This window comes from Priapulus caudatus, unplaced genomic scaffold (genome assembly GCF_000485595.1).
Source record: "Priapulus caudatus unplaced genomic scaffold, Priapulus_caudatus-5.0.1 Scaffold98, whole genome shotgun sequence".
NCBI classification, from domain to species: domain Eukaryota; kingdom Metazoa; phylum Priapulida; class Priapulimorpha; order Priapulimorphida; family Priapulidae; genus Priapulus; species Priapulus caudatus.
In genome coordinates, this window is record NW_014577159.1 from 355,886 (window position 1) to 378,192 (window position 22,307).

General features: G+C 42.3%; 1 protein-coding gene across 4 annotated transcripts; it reads left to right on the forward strand.

Annotated features, from left to right (window-relative positions):
• Window positions 1–3,250: 3,250 nt before the first annotated feature.
• Window positions 3,251–21,140, forward strand: LOC106805070 (lethal(3)malignant brain tumor-like protein 3). Of its 4 annotated transcripts, none has more exons than XM_014806547.1 (23): window positions 3,251–3,306; window positions 5,678–5,825; window positions 7,204–7,368; window positions 7,840–8,101; window positions 8,723–8,837; window positions 9,150–9,284; window positions 9,707–9,949; window positions 10,041–10,188; window positions 10,756–10,889; window positions 11,157–11,311; window positions 11,714–11,813; window positions 12,479–12,688; window positions 13,111–13,223; window positions 13,548–13,675; window positions 13,797–13,891; window positions 14,058–14,286; window positions 14,520–14,605; window positions 15,189–15,414; window positions 16,064–16,301; window positions 17,090–17,275; window positions 18,000–18,147; window positions 19,333–19,488; window positions 19,805–21,140. In XM_014806547.1, exons 2-23 carry the CDS (start codon window positions 5,693–5,695, stop codon window positions 19,964–19,966), a joined length of 3,567 nt encoding a protein of 1,188 aa, XP_014662033.1. In that variant the 5' UTR covers window positions 3,251–3,306; window positions 5,678–5,692; the 3' UTR covers window positions 19,967–21,140. The 4 variants fall into 4 exon arrangements, with proteins under 4 accessions (XP_014662033.1, XP_014662036.1, XP_014662035.1 ...); XM_014806550.1 differs by having other exon boundaries at window positions 12,488–12,688; XM_014806549.1 differs by having other exon boundaries at window positions 9,150–9,275.
• The last annotated feature ends 1,167 nt before the right edge of the window (window positions 21,141–22,307 follow it).

Below are 22,307 nucleotides of genomic sequence, written 5' to 3' on the forward strand. Positions count from 1 at the left end.
TAATGTCGAAAGCTCGTCAATTAAACTTTAAACACCCTTATTCTATACCTTGACTTCTGTTTTTATATATATATATATATGTATATATATATATATATGTATATATATATATATAGCTGCGCGTACAGAGCTCGAAACCATGTGCGTGTATCGGTGTATGTCAACGGCGGCCAGCGCATGAATACATTAGATACATGAGCACGGCCTACACACCGATCGTTTATCGACTTTTACTCCCATAGTACATTGTTTGCCCTGTCTTTACTGTATAACAAGCGCTGGTAATTTTAAACTACGACTGGTGAGCCGTGCCTGGCACATCGTTTGCCAAAAATTGGTAATTTTCCTCTTTCTTACCGCGGCAAACACGCAAAGATCGAGTACGAGCGATTCTGTTATTTGTTACCCCCTCAATTATGCCTCGTCGTGAGGTTTAGCCTCCTAAACGGGCACAAAACGCAACAACTCCTATTTAAATTTAAATGCGAAGAGACCATTTCTATAGCTCGTATACGGTTTGTAAACCGGGTTTGTAGTATTCAGTCGGAACAAAATATATAGTACCAGAAAATCTCATATGAGGATATCAACGTATCAATCATATCAATCATATGAACACATCATTTTTGCAGTATCAGTAATGTTTGTTTAATATTCACATATATATGTTAATCCCAATACCTTATGGGCTTGCCAATTTCGTATTTTTTTAATGGAATGCTAGAATAAATAAAGTGAAACATAACTTAACGATGTTCTGTGTTTGCGAGAGCAATGTTTTAGAGTAATATATATGTTTTGATAATAAGCCCTACTATATTTGAGTTGTTGACAATGTAAGCGGATGCAGTCAAAGTTCATTATCAGGCCGTTTCGAGGCAACATGTAGTGGTGATAAGTGCGCGTGCAAATGCCTAGATAGGCCACGTCCTGGGCTCTGATTTGCCATGAATGCGGCTTAAAATCAAGTTTATCAATCAATTAGATGTTATTATCTACTCTTGTTAAAATGCAATCGACAACCACAATAGACGCAATTTTATCGCTCAAATTATAATCGCGTAAAGGGGAAAAGTGAAGCGATGCACTATTAAGCCTGTCCGAGACGTGAAGATGATCGGCTGATGAATGCGTAATCTCATGCGCCTCACCCCGCCATTTGTAATTCTGATGCATACATGCACACATGCATCATGCAACCACACAAACTTACGCGCGCACTCACGCGCGTACGAACTCACGCGCGCACGCACTCACGCTCAAACACGCACGCAGTTCGCGCAGGTACGATCACGCGAACGCTCACGTGTATACGCACATATACTCCCGAACACACTGGCGTTCGTGCGTACGTAGACACGTACGCACCCATGCACAGACGCACACGCGGTGCAGACCAGTCTCTCTTATTTTTCCACACGAAAAGACACTGCTTACTGATTGCTAGCTGTGTCCCAACTAATCAACAGTAAATACAGCGTATGCAAACATAAATAAGCACCGAGTTCCTGACATTTTTTTATATCTCGTACAGTCTGGGAGGTGGGCTAGCTGACTGGCAATTTTCAGGATTCTATCAATGTTATCAAGAGTACATAATAGAGATCTATTATCTACTCTTGATGTTATCTAACGCGGTAGTGCATGTGTTCAAATACGCTCACATACTCATAATTACTTTTAATGTACACCCACTTAGTTTCAGTGTTATCTTAGCGGTTATGAGCAAAATGATATATTATCGTTGATTATACTTGGCTTTTGGTTTTCTGAGTTTGGCTTTTATTGAAATTTATAGTCATATTGCAGAGTCAAGCAAACATCGTAACTATATATATTATATAGCTGTCTATAGTTATACGTGCAGCCTATATCTGCCGAAATTTACTACATAAACAAAATTCGCAGCATATAATTTTAATATTATTTTAGGGCAACTTGGGGTTTTAACGAGTTTTATAGTTACCTTGGGAGGCATTTTATCTATTTATTTTTTTTTAAATTTTTTTATAGAAAATTTATTTGTGAGTTATTTATTAGTAATATTTTTATGTAGTTATTAATTCATTTATGCCCCAAAATGTTAAGAAATTCACAACAATAGTTTACTCTGTTATAAGTAAATATTTCGAATAATATAAATAGTAATATAAAGCATAATATGATATTATTCAATATAGTATAATAGCTCATTGTCATACACTCGTTCTTTTATAACAACATGATGCACTGTAGCCATCACAATAAACATAGATATCGTTCTCGTCGTCGTTATCATCATCATAATTGTTATTGTCGTCGTCGTCATCGTCGCCGTCGTCGTCGTCATCGTCGTCATCGTTGCCGTCGTCGTCGTCATCATCGTCATCGTCGCCGTCATCATTACGATCATGATCATTATCATCATAATCATCATCAGTAGCAGCAGCAGCAGCAGCATCCCCCTTCCTCATTCTCCTCCTCTTCCTCCTCCTTCTCCTCCTCTTCCTCCTCCTCCTCCTCCTCCTCATCATCATCATCATCATCATCATCATCATCATCATCGATGAAGACGATGACGATGAAAGCGCTTGATGTGACAATGTAAAGACCATTGACCATAATATAATCAGGCTAAACATAATATAGAACGTCTATATTATACACGCCTGATATAATGATGGTTATATACAGTGTTAAAAGTTACTAATGAATATTTTATCGTGCCTCTTTATGGAATTATTATAGTCGTTTTAGCCTCTTATGGCGCATATTAAATATAATATTTTTCTCGCTTGCTCGCCATACACTACATAACTACGCTAGGCTACATAAACGTAATTTCAGTGACATTTCAAATCTCTTCTTGAAATAAATTATTCCAATGGCCAGTAATTTAGTGAATAATCATGGTTTCAAATGAATTCAATTAGAAAATCAGAGTATGCGAAATTTGGGGGTTATCCTGCATGCAATTCTTAATCAATATCCTCGAATTATACCGGCAAGGTGGCTTATACATGTCCAAATATGCGTTATCAGCGGATTTTATTTTTACATTATATTCTTGTAGATTGTAGATAACAAACGTTGATTTTTAACACATCTTCGAAATTAAACCAGCGAAATCACACTGTTCCATTTCAATAAGTAAATGTAGTACAGTCAGCAACGTTATGCTCATAGAAAAGGTCACAGTAGAAAAGGAATATCATTCATATTATTTGAGGTCTGGGGGTGTCGACGGTAATCGTATCAGCCGCATGCGCGGTTGCGTTTATGTAAATGAGTCTTATCGAAGCTCACGGCGATTGAGCGTCGTTGAAGGTAAGTTGGCTATTGTTTTTCACAAATTTTTGAATGAAGTTAGCGTTATGTTTGAGAGTTTTTACCGTAAATCAGCGTAACAATGATTGTTCTTTACTTTGATGCAAACCGTTAAGCAATAGGTACAGTATGCGCGAGAGAAAGTCGAAAACAGTTCATGACTGGTTCTCGTGCGATCAAAAGTTCTGACTAGTTCTCTTGCACGTTAGTATGCGCGAGAAAGTGATCTATTCCGTAGCAAATACATTTTTACGCGTGTAAGCGATAATTTAATCATAATCCTTGATATTTTCTGTGTCGAATAGGCTTATTCATATTTTGTGAGATCTCCTTGTAAATGTGCTGTGGGAAGCGATATATTTGTTTTCCTTGTGCGAAAATTTCCTGATGGCGGCGTTATCGAAAACGAGGCTCCGTTACGAGGTTGTATAGAGATATTTTTTGTACATTATTTTACGTTTTAGCGCGTTATATGCCGCGATATAGGCTAAAATATCAGAACCACTCGTTTAATACAAAGTGTTTAACCTAAAACCATATATTATATGGTTAAAACGAACCACGGTTCTTTGTTTGTTAGAGTTCGACACCGGTGCTATTCGCGCGTTTTCCAATATTAAATGGGCAGCCATTTGACATTGTGTTACGGGTACACCGTACAGGCTGGCACCCATGTATATAGTACTTGTGTTACAGGAACCACCATGTAAAACTACAGAAAGAACCAGCATTAACGTATGTTATTAGCATAAGGGTAGTTGTTTGATCACAACTAATTTTAAACCTAATCAAGGGCTTAATACATTGGTAGTGGTTTGTAATATCGAAATTAATCCATCGAAACTGGGATGTAAATAAGTGATCACTCAAATTTGAAATATATATCCCAATCAATGCCATCATAATGCGATCATGTAAATAGTAAACTATTAAAAGCCCATAATCACGTCGTAGAAATGTGAGTGAATACACTTTTACCTATATATACACACATATATAATAGTGGTAATTAAGCTTAAATCATGAATAATTTTGTTAATCGAAAAACTTAATTGATTCATACAGTATGTATATGTATATATACATATATATATATTATATATATAATAGGCTTATATTATGTGTGTATGTGTGTGGGTGGTATACATCATTACATGGTAACCAAACGAGAATGGTTTCACTGCATGTGCACTATAGATACTTGCATGCACTTGTAAAATTTATATTACAACATATAATTTCTCAAAATTTTAATGATATAGATAAGTGATAGATCGAGTTGAGCCAAATGCTTGAGCTTATTTATATATGCTCTATAACAAGTACAATTTCCTGTTCATTAATTCACATTACATTGCCAATAATGTACTCTCCGAGTACCGAGTACGTACTCTAATAATCCGATAACTTGAAATATTTTACGCATATAATAAAGTATAGAATATATATCTTTACCTATATTTGCACTTTTGCTGTTTCTTACATTCACAAATATGGGTCTGCACAGTAAATTTAGTTTAAAAACTTAATAATTGTTCATTGATACTGTGAATGTTTGTGTAAAATAGCCATTCACAGGTTTTCCAACATTTTTCTTTGAAAGAATCGATCTCTATCGATGGCAAAATAGTTTCGCTTAGCATTTGGAGTTATCTAAAACTCAATATAGAGGTAATGTAGAGGTACGTCAGAGAGACGAGTAATATTTAGGTAACGTATAGAGGTAATAATATAGAGGTATGTCAGGTGACCATATATTGCAACAAATGTGTTTTAGCAAGCAGTAGCAGATATTTGTATGGAAATGTAATGACTGTTTTCTCAGCTACCCTAGGCTATTGATCATGCTTAACCGGTTAAATCACGTGGTTTATATCAGATTATTGCAATTTAAATTCCCCTTGATTTTAGTGTAGCTGTTTGCCCCTCACTAGGTGGCAGCACGCTCTGGCTTACTTATGAACCTGTTTGTACCATCATGTTATGAGAAGGGATTGCCTGTTTTTTGCTTAAACTTAACACATTGAATAAATATAATATATCCATATATTAGATGCACTGTACATAATAATTATAATCACATACCATTACTCAGAATATCGACGAATCTTTTTAGATCAAAATCTTAGCAGCTCCTGATATAATGACAAGTTTCTAAAAAGTTATCGCCAGCATAATGAGTCTAATGCTTTTTATGATATTCTTCGCTGGGCAGTAATATAACCGTAAGAGGCAGAATCAATGGCAAAACATTCGATTGACCCATTAGCGCTTATATTTTCAATAATCTGTACTTGGGTTGAAGTGAACATGGTGTTATAGGATATATAGTATGATTTGTATGTTCAGTCTCTATCTAAATTATTTTCAGTCATTGGAGTGACCAATGCTATTGAAAATGAGCACGGCATCGCCGAACCAATCACCAGCCAGCGGCTCAGCTCCGCCGCCAAACAAGAAGGCTAGGACAGTGACTAGGGAACCTGTAGCCATAAGAGGACCCTTCCCTAACGTTCTGGGTAAGTAAGTTGAACTGTAGCCTACACAGGGCTGCCAACATTGGGTGATAGGTGAGAGTGAGATGTGAGGGAGCAAAGCGACCGAGGGGGGAGGGGGTTTTCCCCCCTCCCACGGTAGAGAGATTTTGCATTTTATAACTTCAATTTGTGCAATTTGGTGCATACTAAAGTGACTGTTTTCAGATATTGTAAAATTTTTTTTGCTGTGCGTGAGATATTTCAGCGTTTTATTCATGAAGAGATAGATATTCATGCGTGAGATATCTCAGCATTTTTTTGCTGTGCGTGAGATATTGTAAGATCAGCGTGAGAGCGTGAGATTTGGTCAAAATGCATGAGTCTCACGGTCAATGCGTGAGAGTTGGCAGCCCTGCCTACATCTGTGCAGTTATAGCTCTAGACCTGTGCTGGGGTGAAGGTCTATACATAGGTAGAGTTGCTGTGGGATATTAATTGTAGGTATACGCGACTGTCAAGAAGCAAGTTTGAAGGGCCTGTGATTTATTCTGTTCCTTACCGTGTTAAGTTTGTTGAACAACTATTGATTGGTTTTTGCAGACCGTGTTTTCTTTTGCCTGAGAGAGTGTTTGTATCAGAGGTAGCATACATCTAGGTATAGCTGAGAGGGTCTATGTCCCCCAGGGTACTGTCGGAAAGTATCCTGCACGGGTACAGTCCGATATACCGGAACGTACCCTGGTACTATCTAATATGCCGGACCGTACCTCGCCTACTCCACTAACGAGTCTAGGGAGTCGCCTACGTCTACTCCTTAACCCTGACCCTAACCCTAACCCTAACCATATCAGATAGTTACCATGCAGCTAGGGTACGTTCCGATATATCGAACCGTACCCAGGGTACCCTCCGATATTACTCTGGGGGACATAGACCTTATGAGCTGAAGTGGACAACATAACCAGTAAATTAGTGATTGAGTTTTGGAAACCATGTTTTCCTTTGAATTTAAGAAAGTTTATATGTATTCTGAACTGCAACATAGCCTCACAAAAAAGGATTTGCAACATTGTGTGCCTAACTTGCAGTTGTAATTGTTGTCGGTTCAGAATTAAATATTAGCAGGAAATGGTTTTCCATAGCCACCTTCATGGATCTTGCTCTGTACAGGTTGCATTATAAGTAGTTCATTGACCTTGTGTGTTGAAGTGTTGAAGCCATGTTGAAATGAGTCAGCATATATTTGAGAGATATGCAGTATATTGCACCACTATTTTGTGGCATTTTATTGCTGGGTTATTCTTGTGTTATCTACTTCTATTACACCTACAAGATTTCCTCTAACACATATAACTATTCCACATATTATAACTAACTTATTGTTTGTAAGTTTATTGACTTACAATTTTATTCTGTGCAGGAGGTGGTGCCATTAATCTGACCATATCAAATGGTGAGATTCGTCCCCAAATGGTAAACCAGAGTGGAGCCATTAGAGCGCCTTCTACTGTGTCAGTGGCAGGGACAACTCAGCTCCTGCTCAGAACTAACCAGTTGACACCGACTGGTCTTGTACCACTTAAAGGTATAGCTATATCTACAAGAGTAGTTAGAAAAAAATTAACTCTTTTGTTATAAGTTTACCCGGCCTACATGCGAATGAAGAAGTCCACATTGTCAGTTTCATTTGCAAACCTTGAATCACTGCTGACACTTCTCAGTGCAGTTACCTGCTAAAGCCTTATACTGTGCTGGTAACAGTCAATTGTTTACATGCCGTGTTGCGTGGGCACGTAAACTCATGCAGGAGCATGAAGACACTTATTTAAGTAGAAGCGGGCGGGAGCGGTACGGCACTTGCTCACATCAAAGCTAAAAGGGGCGTGAAGACACTTTATCACATAAAAGCGGGCATGCACTTGGAGACATTTGTTTATGTATGTGCGGGTGGAAGCATGAAGACACTTGTTTGCGTGCGTGCGGGTGGAAGCACGAAGACACTTGTTTACGTAGAAATGAGCGCGCGCCTGATGAAGACGCCTGTTTCGTGGTGCAGTGATACCGCCGCCGGGCGGCTGCCGGATGCCGTACATGAGCGGAGGACCTGCGATCACGGTGCCCGTAACCAGCATGGTGCCCGTAACCAGCATGGTGCTGCAGCAGGGACCGTGCGGCCCCATCACCCTCGCACCCATCATCCCTGCTGGACTCGTGCCTCAGCCTCCCGCCGCGCACACGGGGTCGGCGAACCCGCTCCCTGTGACGGGCACGCATCCGATAGCAGCGCACATGCACCGGCCGCAGGCGATGTCCATACTGTGAGTAGAATCGCTCCGCAACCTTGCACGTGGTTCTTATTCTGATCGTCGGGTGTCCAATCATTCCGTTCCACTTTATTCCATTCCATCTTTCAGATTTACAGATCTCCTATTGTTTAATAACCTTCGTCTGTAATCTGAAGGTGTCCAGATTTCCAATCATTAAGTAACCTTCCTTTCCTGGAGATCTCCAGATTTCTTATCATTCAGTAACCTTCCTATCCTCAAGATTTCTAGGTCTCTAACTGTTCTGTAAACCCTTTCCTATTATCAAAATGTCCAGAGCTTCATTCATTCCCGAACCTTCAACCCTGTTCCCAAGATCTGATTTTCAATCATTCTGTCATGTCTGTAGTCTCCCTATTCTCAAGATCTCCAGATCTCCAATCATTCCCTAACCTTCATCCCTGTTCCCAAGATCTGATTTCTATTCATTCCATAACCTTTCTATTCTCGAGTTCTCCAGACATACAATTCCTTTGTAATTTCTCCGATTATTCCCCTCCTATTATGCATAACATGAAGAGAGTTTCATATGGTAATTTACAACTGTTTGTATTAGATGGCCGATGTTTTCCGCTCGCAAAGTTTTTCGGCTATCAAGTTTTGCTTTGTTGCCAGGGCGACTATCCCACGCAGGATCTCTCCCGGGGTCCCGGTAACAGCCGCCACAAGCACGGCATGTGCAGTGTCTACAGTAGCCATGCAGATTGCCCAAAGGCCGGGAACGGTGAACGTAAGTGTGGGCCGATCTATGTTAAGTTCTTCCTTCCTGAGAAAATATAACCGATGTTATTTGGCAGTAGTGAATCGAGTTAATTAATAGTGGGTTCTGGATTCGATTGACGCAAAGGTGCATGGCGTGTTTGCACGACTTGGCAAACTGCTGGATGCAATAAACGGTTGACCTAATTTGGTCGTATTTCGACCAATCAGAATTTGCTTTGCCGTAGCAGGGCTTGTTTCGGTAACTGGCTTTGCAAGCTCGGTTATTATAAGTGCTGAAACATGGACACAACAGTGAGAGGTATGGCTTGTGTATTTGCAGATCATCAGTGGTGGACCACCACCATCTGCAGCTGTTCCAAAGTCGAAGTCGGAGCCACCACCACTACAGCCTATAGAGATGGTGACCAGAACAGGAAGCATTGAATCAAAACTGACAGTGACACAGGTGACAGAGGTGGTCTTATTTTTTACATTTTTTTATATTTATTTATTTAGGCTTTTTTTTTTTTTACAATAAAATTATTCTGAATTCATAAAATTGAACTACCAAGGATATATACACAAAAAGCACGACTAGCATACCTATTTACATTGTGGTCCTTGAACACCTTACTCGTGTGTAACTAACTGTTTGTCAGTGATTAAAAGATTTCATTGGATCTCTATGGTTCACAGGAAAATAAAGTTAATCTGAGTTAAGTTATGGATCTAACTCAGATTAACTTTATTTTCCTGTAACTGTTTGTCAGATAAAGTTATTTGGAGTAAACTTTTGGATGTTACTGATAAGTTTGTTTTGTAAGGTACTGCTGATTGCCAGATGCATTTCGTGTAGTTTTGCTAGATCGAGATGGTAAACTTGCGGTTTGAATGTAGGTCTCAACGGGAGTGGTGACACCCAAAGCCGAAACAACTACTTCTACCTCTACAAATACATCTAGGAAAGATCTTGCCGATTCTGCAGTAAAAGATCTTGGTAGTAAAAGCTCTGAGCCACAGAACACAGGTGGCAGCACTGGTGCTGGCGGCGGCGGTGGTGGTGGCGGTGGAGACTTCGATGTAGTGGGTGCCATGGACTGGAAAGATGGTATTGCAACACTTCCAGGCAGCAACCTGAAGGTATGTTGACGCCTTGAATTTTTTGTTGCAAAGTACGTACCTTGCGACTAATTTGTGCAAAATTTGCTTACGTGCATGTGTTTTATTACAGTTTTGTTTAAACGAGTTTGGCATTATGGAAATGATCATGGACACGGAAGAGAAGACAGCCTCTACCAATAACACAGAAACGACCATTGAAAGTGCATCAGGTGATAAGAAGGAGGAAGAGGAAATCAAAACAGAAATGATAACTGGAGGTAATTACTTCAACAAGTGTGTTATACAGTGTTATTACACGTTAGTAGGGCTCAAGGGGTTGTCGTATCAGGTACTACAGATATGTACCCGAGGTACATATATATGTATACACAAAGTGTTCCAGACTTGTACTACAGAAGTGTACCCTAGCTAACCCTAACCCTAACCCTAACCCTAAACCTATAACCCTAACCCTAAACATGCCTCATATAAAAATATAAACATAATACTAAACAACCTAAAACTACCTCGGGTACATATCTGTAGTACCTGATACGACAACGACCCCATCTGCGTTAGTAGGTATCATACCCTTTACAGGTGGGCATGGTGATGCAAGGGCCGTCCTCACTGAATACATTAACGTATATAGCTACAAACTAGTGTTTGCTGCCACATCATTATCATATATATATTGTGGATAGAATTTGTCATTTTGTGCTCTGCAATGCAACAATTTCGTTTATATTATTCATTCAAACGTTTTTCGAATTGAAATAATCTTGTGGCTGTTGACGGGGTGGAATACTGATGTTGGTGATCATGAATTGCTGCTGTTTGGTTAGCTGAAACTGCTCACACAGCAGAGAGTGACAAGCCGATACAACCCACAGAGCATTCTGTAAAGAAAACTACAAACAAACCACTGAAGTCCGAGTCCAACAAGTCTACTGGAAAAGAAAAATCACGAAAAGCAGAGGTTAGCCTAATGTTTCCTTTCACTGTTAAAATTTTGAAATCAATTTAATTAATTTCTGATTAAACACCAATTTAAGGAATCGATTTTAATACCACATTTGCATTCATGCATACCATCCCAACATCTGTGTTTGTATCCGTGATTCCAACGCCTGCAATCTCGTCTGTGGTCACGGCGTCTGCTTTCTCAGCTGTGGTAGCGACGTCGTCATTCACGAACACACCGTGTTAGCGCGTGTGTGCATTCATGCTGTTGTTCCTCTTGTAGGGCTTTGACCTTGAGCTGGCGACCAGCACGGGCGAGATCTGCTGCTGTGAGAACTGCGGCGTGTACGGCCTGCGCAGTGACTTCTGCAAGTCTGGTCGCTTCTGCAGCATGTCGTGTGTTGGCGCCTACGCCATCAAATACGTGCACCGGCCCAGGTACGCGGTGTGCACGCACCCACCCACAGCAAAGGGGCATTTTTCTTTGGCTTGTAACATTAAATCGGTTGTAAGGCGGGGAAAAAATCTATGGGAATGTACGAATTAAAATAATGACTGTGGTTTTCTGTTAAACTTGTAACATTGAATCTGCTGTAAGTTGAAAAAAAATTCTATAGGAATGTAAAAATTAAAATAATTGCCGCCGTGGTTTTAAAAAAAACTTTTTCACCGGTACGGTCAAACCTGCATATAAGGGCCAGTCGAAGAGAAATGCTAAGAGTGTCACTTTTTTGTCCTTTTTAAAATGCTAAGACGGGTGTCGATGACACAGGTATTACCGTATCAGTTCTTGTCGTTTTGGATGTCGATGGATGATTGGCAGCATTCGTTTTTTCCCAGTAAAAACGATGAGGATCCCCAATCTGCAGCGGCGAAAAGATCGCAGTCCGAAGCAGCCGCACGGAAACGAAAGAAGAAGTCGATGGATTACGGAGGAAAGGTACGTGGAACACGTAGGCCATTTCAGCCAGAGTCGACATAAGGGGGGAAACGCGTTCTCAAAGCGTGTGAGTCGTGCATCGTTTCTTCGTCACGCACAGTCTTGACTGGAGTCTTGGGATGCCTCCATGCACGGCATGCATCTGCTTGAAGTTGGCAGCATTATACTGGCTCTGTCTCCATAGCTCATCATCGAAATTAGGGACAGGAAAGAGACAATGGCCATATTAGCCTGATGAGCAATTCACTCCTCCAGTGATGTCATACATGCCAAGATAACTATATGTTTAATCAATATATTTAAACATAAAAACGCACCACAAGTAACTATCTTAGCAATGCAAGTCCTTTGTTATACATTGTATATGTGAACATGTGAATGTGTATGAGTTTGTAGTTTTTGGTGCCAAAAATAATTTATTTATTAAATTTTATCAATTAGTCTTTCCAAAGTTTGTTTATGTTTGACGTGGCAACACGAGTCTTTCTGACAGCCAACTGAACGTTGTTGTTCTAGCTGCTTTTCTTGTCCTCACTGTAATTTAAGGATATGAGCAGGAAACCAGTAAAAACTAGCGATGCATTAGGCGTGGCACCCACGCACGGATGACTCGCCAGCTCTGCACAAGTTGCTGTTGCCCTGGTAAGATTCTAATCTATCTTCAGGATTTCCAGGTCAAGGACAGCAGGGACCTGAAAATGATAATCAAGGTACCCAAGTCGGACTCTCTGGATCTCGGAGCGGAATCGGACCGCAGCGCGGGTTCGGAATCCACAGGCGTCCGCAGGTTGGGCAAGAAGACGAAGAGTCTCTTCTGGAGCAAGTACCTGGATGAGGAGAAGGCTGTGGCTGCACCAGTGAAGCTGTTTCGCGAGGTAGAGGGGGGGTCAGGTCTTGGCTTGGCACTGTCAGTGCCGCCATCGCATCCGCTGAGTTGTGCTGCCGCGTCGTAGTTGTTAGTGTGAACGTAGAGTCTGTTGTGGCTTTCCCTCCATTGATTGCACTCAACTAGGATTTCTGACGTGGATCAGTCGGGAGGATTTGCGATGTATGTGTATGCGTTTGTTTGTGTGTGTGCGTGCGTGCGTGCCTGCGTGAGTGTGTACATGCATGAGTCGTGCATGTGTATGAGTGTTGTATGTGCCTGTGTAAGAGTGTATGCACGTGTGTGATAGATAGGGGTGAAAGAAACAGGCATGTGTGTATCTATGGAACTGTGCGAGGAAGTTTGTTTGTTCATGTTTGTTTGTATTTGTGATACTTTTGGTGGCAAAGTCTTCGTTTTCTCTGTTTCTAGAATCAAGGATTTCCTACGAACAAGAATGGCTTCAGGTTAGGTATGCGACTGGAAGCCATAGATCCTCAGCATCAGTCGCTATTCTGTGTGGTCAGTGTGTCAGAGGTTAGAGGGTACGTGTCAAAGTCTGCCGTCCTGTGCTGCCTCAGCATAACTGCAGTTTCCTCTGGATAAATCGCTACTCATGTGCAAATATATGTGTGTAGCTGCGAGTACTTAAAGCTTTCCCTTCAACAGTTACTGGGAAATTAGTTATAGTGTTTTTGAAAAAATATACATTTTATGGGCACTGCCAATCTAACCATGGAAGTTTACTTTGTGTCCTTTTTTCCAGTAGTGTAGAGCTAACTTATATATAGCATTTTAACATTTATGTAAATACACATATTTGTAGCTGTGCACATGGTCATCATGGTGGTGTTTTTTTCGTACCTCAGGTATAGATTCAGGCTGCATTTTGATGGCTACTCGGAGTGCTATGACTTCTGGGTAAATGCAGACTCTCCTGACGTCTTTCCTGTGGGCTTTTGTGAAAAGAATGGTCACAATCTGTCTCCACCAAAAGGTATTACAATATGCTGCTCGAGAAAAAAAGAATAGAGGCATTTCTATCAAACATTTGGTAGGTGCATTCGCATTAAAATATGTACGTGTATCCTATACATTAACCTCCTATTTCTGACCAGGATACGTAAGTGAGACCTTCAACTGGTCCTGTTATATGAAGTCCATCAAAGCATCCTCTGCTCCAAGGCATCTATTCAGCGTCAAACATAACACGGTAATCTTTTTAAACTGAAATCTTAGAATAATGATACTGGAGAGTGAATTTGTGTTACTCTATAATCTTTACTGCTACAGTCATTTGTTACATCCTTCAGTGTCAGTACTGCAAGTGTCTTGTTATATCTACCGCACTCACCGCAAGCTCTTTTATTCATCAACAGTCTGTAATACCACACGGCTTTCGCATCGGCTCAAAACTCGAGGCAGTCGACAAGAAGAATACGGCGCTTACCTGCGTTGCCACGGTAGCAAACGTGCTCGATAATCGCTTTCTCATCCATTTCGACGGATGGGAGGATTGCTATGACTACTGGGCAGATGCTTCGTCGCCTTACGTCCATCCCGTAGGCTGGTGCCAGGAGAATAGCCGCGTGCTATCACCGCCAAACGGTCAGTTCATGTTAGCATGTTCACCCATTTTTACTAGTCTGTGTCAGTTTTACTCATTAGTACAGCTACCATTGTTCGATAATTGTTTTATCCGTTCAAAAACCCGCTGGGTAATATTGACGTGTTTGTGGGATGTCATGTGTGTAACGTGAAACTCATCAAATCCTGATGAATGGCGAATGATGCGTATCAAACGTCAGGCTCCCCTGAAGGAAATCGTTGAATCGTTTCAGACTGCGATGATATAGAGAATTTCACGTGGGAGAAGTATTTGAAGCAGAGCAATTCCATAACGGCTCCGGCAAGGGCTTTCAAGCAGGTACTGACTCGCAGGCGAATACCTGTCATAATACACTGTTTTCTTGTGGCCTCAGTGAAGTGAGCTAGTCTGAGTCTGAAGCGAAGTGAACATGCGTCGATTCACTGGGGATAAGTAACGTGGCATATAACGCTTGACATTAGGTGTCAAGTTTGTCGACAGAGTGGCAGACTGCGGACGAGAATGCAGCAATTTTCTTTTGTTGTAATTCACCCGATGTATATTTCCATAGTTAACATTTTGTGGCCGAAAGAAATGTAACGAATTTGTATGTAGTGTATTGCACGTAGACTTGGTTATGCTCACTCGCTTGCAGTATCTGCCCAACCGTTTCCAGATCATCGACTAAAATGGAAAAAAAGGAACTCGAATGCCGCAATTTAACCGCATTATAATTCACCCTTTTATATTTTACCCTGTAGTTTTCTCAAATGATTACTTTCTCGATTTTTTCTCGATTTTTTCTCAAAAAATTGTAGCGATCATTATGACGGTGTATATTATGTATACACGTATATAATACGTATATATATGTGCATATAGATTATATATGTATTATGTGATTATGTTACCTCGCTCGCAGCATTCGCCGCACGGTTTCCGGATCGGCATGAAGCTGGAGGCAGTCGATCCGCGTAACCCCGTGCTCGTGCGCGTCGCGACGATCGCCATGACGACCGATCACATGCTCAAGCTGCACTTTGATGGCTGGAGCGAGGTGTACGACTACTGGATCGACGACGACTGCCCGGACATACACCCGGCCGGCTGGTGCACCAAGACTGGCCACACGATTACGCCACCGATCAGTGAGTGTATGCACACAAGTCCCCCCCCCCCCCAGGCGCGGATTTAGGCCGGTTTGCACCGGTTTCCAGAAACCGGTCACAGGCTGGGTATCTTCAGAATTGACCATCAAAATTCACCAGAATGCACCAAATATAGCCTAATTTTTTAAAAATTACCGGGGGGCATGCCCCCGGACCCCCCTAGCTGTGACTAGAACTATGGAAACTGGTCACCCAAACCCTCTGGATCCGCCCCTGCCCCCCCCTCGGAGTAGCATCCCTCACTGCTGTCTGGCCTGGTGTCTGTGCTCCACAACAGATGTCTTAAAATTTGTAAATTGTTGTAAATTTTTTCTCTATACGTCCAGCTCGTAGACCTTTATGCTTCACTGTAGTGCTAAGCCAGATGTGTCACTGTGAGCGTTACGTGTTCAGTTGCATTTGTATTCTTTCTGTCGGGATGTTATTTTCATTCTTGTGTACCATTATATACGTGTGTGCGTGCATGTGTGTGCTTATATATTATATATTTACATATAGATATATAAATATTAGGCCTTCAGTGCCGATCAAACTACATACGTACACACATGACATACTCACAAAGGAAGTTCCTCGTTGCCTTCCGGGATTTCCTCTTACATTCCGGCTCTCTCTCCCTGTCGCTCAGCTCCGCTTGACCTCGTCGAGAATGGCCAGAATTCCGGATGCCCGACGCCCGGATGCAAGGGCATCGGTCACATCAAGGGTGCCAAGTACACGGGCCACCACAGCGCGTTCGGCTGCCCCTACTCGGAACTCAACATGAACAAGATGAGCATTGGTCTCGGACTGCTGGACAGGATGGGTCCGACGCGAGACTCGGTTGCCGACAGCAAGGCTGGAGAAGCGCACAGCTCAATGGAGATGTAAGTAGCCGAGGTTTCCGTATTCTGTATAAATTCTGTGTAAATTCCGGGAAGGAATAGGAGAAGCTCACAGCTCAATGGAGATGTAAGTAGCCGAGGTTTCCGTATTCTGTATAAATTTCGTATAAATTCCGGGAAGGAATAGGAGAAGCGCACAGCTCAATGGAGGTGTAAGTAGCCGAGGTTTCTGTAGTCCGTATAAATTCCGTATAAATTCCGGGAAGGAATAGGAGAAGCGTACAGCTCGATGGAGGTGTAAGTAGCCGAGGTTTCCGTATTCCATATAAATTCCAGGAAGGAATAGGAGAAGCGCACAGCTCAATGGAGGTGTAAGTAGCCGAGGTTTCTGTATTCCGTATAAATTATGGGAAGGAATAGGAGAAGCGCACAGCTCAATGAGGTGTAAGTCGCCGAGCTTTCATCAGTCGATCCTGTACATAGAGTCAATGGGTCACACTGTTCACTCTCACTCTCACTGTCACTGGGTCACTGCCACTGTTTACTGGGTCACTGAAAGCAAATGCCAAAAGTGTGACAGATAGACAGGTGGACCTGTCAGGAAACATAATTCATAGAGAAGTAGAGGTGCTATACACACGTCTGACATGTTGAAAATTGTGTCAAGAAGATTGTCTACATAGCTAAAGTTGTCACAGAATGTTAAGTTATTTATTTTTGTGTGCAAATTTCAAGTGTTTTTGTTCGTTTCGTGTAATGTGTTCTATGCAGCGATACCAGTATAGGGTCTTTCGCAATAACATCCACACCTCTGGCTTCTGTCGTGTTAGCGGAAAATGCCCGTATCCAGACTGTGATGGTTCAGGCCATATAACGGGCAAGTGGACCACACATCACAAGCTCTCTGGCTGTCCACTCGCGCAACAGCAAGCACAGGTCAACAACGAGATGACCGAAGACGTCAACATGTTGACTGACTCTCTGACTGGGAAGCGTGGAAGACCAGGCAGGAGACGGTATAACCTGTGATTGAATAATTTCATCGGATCTCTATAGTTCACATGCTAATAAAGTTGATCTCAGTTAGATCCAAATTAAGTTAAAATTAACTTACACTGACGAAATTTTCGTCCATCTCTCTGATAGACTTCCTCAGGAATTTCGTCAGTGTAAGTTATTTTTAACTTAATTTGGATCTAACTGAGTTAAACTTTATTAGCAGGTATAATCCGTGTTTGCGTCTATGTTGCGAATTGTTATCTTTAATGTTGAAAACAGTCGCAGAAGATTTTTTAGCAGTGTAAGTCGAACCTATTTATCGATCAACAGCTTCTGAATTATGCACGTGTACAAACGCTGGCCTATCAACATGCACAGATGCTTGGAACCTCTGAAATCATCATGATACCCTCTTTGCATTCCCTCTTGCTTGATTGGCATTCCCTTTTGCTTGATAAAGCCTGTTCGTTGCACTCAATCATTTGAATGTGATCATTGCTTTCAACATGTGCCATCTTCTCAGGATCCCTAAGTTTAGTTTCTTTGGTTCTGTCATTCCCTATTGTGACTCTCCCTTCCTTTTTATTGAATTGCAAATTTGAGGCTTTTTCTAATGCCATCCGCAGTGTTGATCTGTCTATTTGAGCAACTTTATCTCTTTTCGCCTTCGATATAGTCCCTTAGACTTTGAAGACTATTATTTACGAGGTTACGAGGTTACAGCAATTTGTGACTTTTCAGACGACGGCATCTGCTACTACTGAGGCGTGTAAAGCGCGAGCAGAAGTCAACAACGCCACCTAGTGAGCCAAAAGATGATGAGCAGACTGAGTTAGAGAGATTATTACATCACTCTGTCTTCTTGCCTCCCATTAACCAAACTAACGAGGTATTATGATTATTATTAAATCTTTATTGCATGAATTCAGATACAAATACATGTACTGACGACAGTTTTTCTCACGGAGAAAAAATCTGATAAAAGCAATAGTGTCGAGTAATTAAAATGATAAAATTTCTGACGGATACAGTACAATTACAATGCTATATATAATGTGTGAGATATACTTTCTTCCTAAATCTGCATGATATTATCGCGGTTCGGAGCCCGATGCGAGAAACAAATAACGGTTCTTAGCACGATTCGAGAATCACGTGGCGAATGCGCGACGAACGAGCTGATAGTTTCTTTGAGTGTGTCTCATTCCCCCCCCCCCGCAGGTTGTTCTTTCCTGGGGTTCCGTCAGGGATCGTTTCTTCCTGGGGTTCCTTCAGGGATCGTTTCTTCCTGGTGTTCCTTCAGGGATCGTTTCTTTCTGGTGTTCCTTCAGGGATCGTTTCTTCCTGGTGTTCCTTCAGGGATTGTTCCTTCCTGGGGTTCCTTCAGGGATCCTTCAGGGATTGTTTATTCCTGGGTTTCTTTCAGGGATCGTTCTTCCTGGTGTTCCTTCAGTGATCGTTTATTCCTGGGGTTCCTTTAGTGATCGTTCTTTCCTGGGGTTTCTTCAGGGATAGTTTCTTCCTGGGGATCCTTCAGGGATCGTTTCTTCCTGGTGTTCCTTCAGGGATCGTTTCTTCCTGGGGATCCTTCCGGCATCGTTTCTTCCTGGTGTTCCTTCAGGGATCGTTTCTTCCTGGGGTTCCTTCAGGGATCGTTTCTTCCTGGGGTTTCTTCAGGGATCATTTATTCCTGGTGTTCCTTCAGGAATCGTTTCTTCCTGGTGTTCCTTCAGGGATCGTTTCTTTCTGGTGTTCCTTCAGGGATCGTTTTTTCCTGGTGTTCCTTCAGTGATCGTTTATTCCTGAGGTTCCTTCAGGGATCGTTCCTTCCTGGGGTTTCTTCCTGGGGTTCCTTCAGGGATCGTTTCTTCCTGGGGTTCCTTCAGGGATCGTTTATTCCTGGGGTTCCTTCAGGGATCGTTCCTTCCTGGGGTTCCTTCAGGGAACGTTTCTTCCTGGGGTTCCTTCAGGGATCGTTTCTTCCTGGGGTTCTTGCAGGGATCGTTTCTTCCTGGGGTTCCTTCAGGGATCGTTTTTTCCTAGGGTTTCATTCAGGGATCGTTTCTTCCCGCAGGACCTCCCGCTAGGCTGGGAGAACCACTCTAAGTTGCTGCCGGCCGTCAACGAGTGTGAGGTGCGCGAGGTCGCTGGCTGGTCGGTCGATGATGTCGTCAGGTTCATCAGGCGTCTGCCTGGCTGCGAGCAGCACGCTCTCATGTTCAAGGAAGAGGTACGAGCAAGTGACGAGCGGCTAAGTGTGCTTACTAATATCGAATTGATTTTTGAAGTTGGGTGACTCTAGGGTACCTAGTGTGAACAGCCTTGAAGGTCTGATTTGTTCCTGCGAAATTCAGCATTTAAGGAGCGGTTGCGTGGCCTCAAATACCAAACGTTTTATGAAACGTAAAAAATAAATAATATATAGAACCATATGAATTTTGAAGGTTCCTCTGACGTTGTGTGCTTCTAATGCGACTAAGCAATTATCGATATCGCGATATACGAGTCGATAGCATGACGTCACGTTTGCTTCGTCGTTTCCGCAGCAAATTGACGGGGAGGCGCTGCTGCTGCTGGCGCAGGCTGACATCGTCAAGATACTCAACGTGCGGCTCGGGCCAGCGATCAAGATCTACAGCAGCATTCTGCTCCTACACGGCGGCACTAGCAACAACAACAGCCGCAGCCACTCAGTCAACAGCAGCTGAGGTGCAGCCGGACACGAGCGAGACAGCGTGAAGCGCGTGCATCACGGGGACGTGTAACTTACAATTACAAATTACAATTACATTAAATCGCGGTAACAATGAGAATAATGGCAGCGATCGGTCGGTCGTCAGCAGCTGAGGTACGATTGGCTGGAAGACCGCTGCGCCTTCCCACGAGTTCACCAGCACGTGCATCTGCTTGTATTCTAGTACAAAGAGTAGAGAGTTCAGCCTCCTTTCAAAGTGCAGCAGGTGATGATGTATAGCAGCATTTAATAAATTCCCCCATCTTAGTAACAGTACACTAAATTTCTCAGACATAAGCGCACGGTTATCTGTTTCGTGTCTGTGCGTGCGTTGGTTATCGTGTAGGGGAATCGCGTGTGTTCCGTGCAGACGGGTTGTCAGACCGGTAACTATGGCCTTGCATAACAATGTCGAGTGTGTTTATTTATTTCTATCTTCGTTCCATTTCAAAACTCGGTTAACTGCAGTGTGGGAAGTCTCCAACCTAACTAGCATGCACCTAACATGCACTGCATCGTAGCAAGCTCTTCCTTTGGTTTTGCTGGCACCAGCAGCTATCATCAGTTAATAATGCTGCATGTGTCTAAAATTGTAAATACTTTGCGAATAAGCCACAACCGGCTGATGCCAGCTTGGACAGAACGGGTGTGGATGAGGGCCGAGTACAGACAAGGTAACAGCTTGCTGTTGTTTTCACATTTAGCCGAATCGCTGTAGCATCTTGTGCTAATTACAGGAATAATGAGAAACAAGCAGTATACTCCCATGGGGTAGGAAGGATGATTGATTGCTACTCTACTTTGATTTCAGCTTCTATTTTGTCGTCCATCAGCAAACAAACCTATCGGACGTAGACGCCTTCGACGTGTATGTTACTTTTTACGTTATGGCATTTGGTTTGAAGCGCTGCAATTTGGAAGCACACGTGTAAGCACGCACCAAGTTTATTGATTCACCATTCGAACATTCCCAATAGTTGTGTGATATAGCTAGTCAGAATGTGATAGGGGAGCAGTCGTATGTTAGTTACGGATTGTATTAGTATTGTCGACAATGATCTAGAGATAGAGACGAGAGACAGAGAGAGAGAGAGAGAGCGAGAGAGAAGGGGGAGCTAGGGAGAGAGAGTGAGCGAGAGGAGAGAGAGAGAGAGAGAGAGAGAGAGAGAGAGAGAGAGAGAGAGAGAGAGAGAAGGGGGAGCTAGGGAGAGAGAGTGAGCGAGAGGAGAGGCATCTTCTACACACCCCGTCGGTAAACCCGGTCGTCCATTCTAATGCCTTTGTTAAATGTGAAATAATTATTGGCAGTCCCATGCTGCGTGGTTAAGCACCGCCGTAATAACAGTGGCAGGATTGTCAGTGTGTATGTCAAATGTGAAATAATTATTGGCAGTCCCATGCTGGGTGGTTATGCACCGACTGTATTAACATGCACGAAGGAAGCACCACCGTAACAGTGGCAGGATTGTCAGTGTGTATGTCAAATGTGTGATGTCACAGCTAATACCGTGAGAGTGCAGCGTGGTACGTGGTGCACTTACTTATATGCAGCTTTGCCAAGCCCTCGAAGTTTCGTTTACCAACAGGGCACGTAGGTGGACGTGTCCGTGTTGGGTGTATTGTCGGTGGTAGAGATGTCAGTCCCGTAGCTGAACTGTAAATATGTACAATCGGTGGTACCTTGCAATGGCGTGTTATTTTAAAGTCACGTGCAAGGAGAACGGCAATGCGTTAGGGATGTTTTGTGCGTGGGTTTTACACGAAGGGGTTTCTAAGTAGAATAGCATATTAGTTAGACGGAAAGGATTGCTCCATTAGGCATTTACCCAGTATAGCAATATGTAAATATTGGCTTGGCTTGGACTCGTTTGTTATTTGCTCTGCTGGAGTAAAATTTAGGCGTATGGTTTTTGCCAGCGTTGGTTATTTCATGAGTGACTGAATGACAAAAAGTTGTAGTCGAGTTGTAGTTGTGTGTAAGCAACGTAGCGGAACCGGGAAACGAACACAGATCTCTGTCTGTGAAATATCAGTTATAGTGGTACATATAGCGTTATAGAATTTGCGTTATTGCATTTTTGGCTGCGTGCCAATGTGCCGGTATGATATTGCATTCATCGACAAAGTCGTGGGTGCAGTTTGTATCGGTTAACATTGTAACGGGGTGTGGTTGGTGTTTTTCATGGTTTTAAATTAGAAGAAACCTCTGCTGAATGCACATAACTATATATATATATATTTATAAATTATATATATATAGATATATGTATATAAATTATCTACTTCTGATATATATATATATATATATATATATA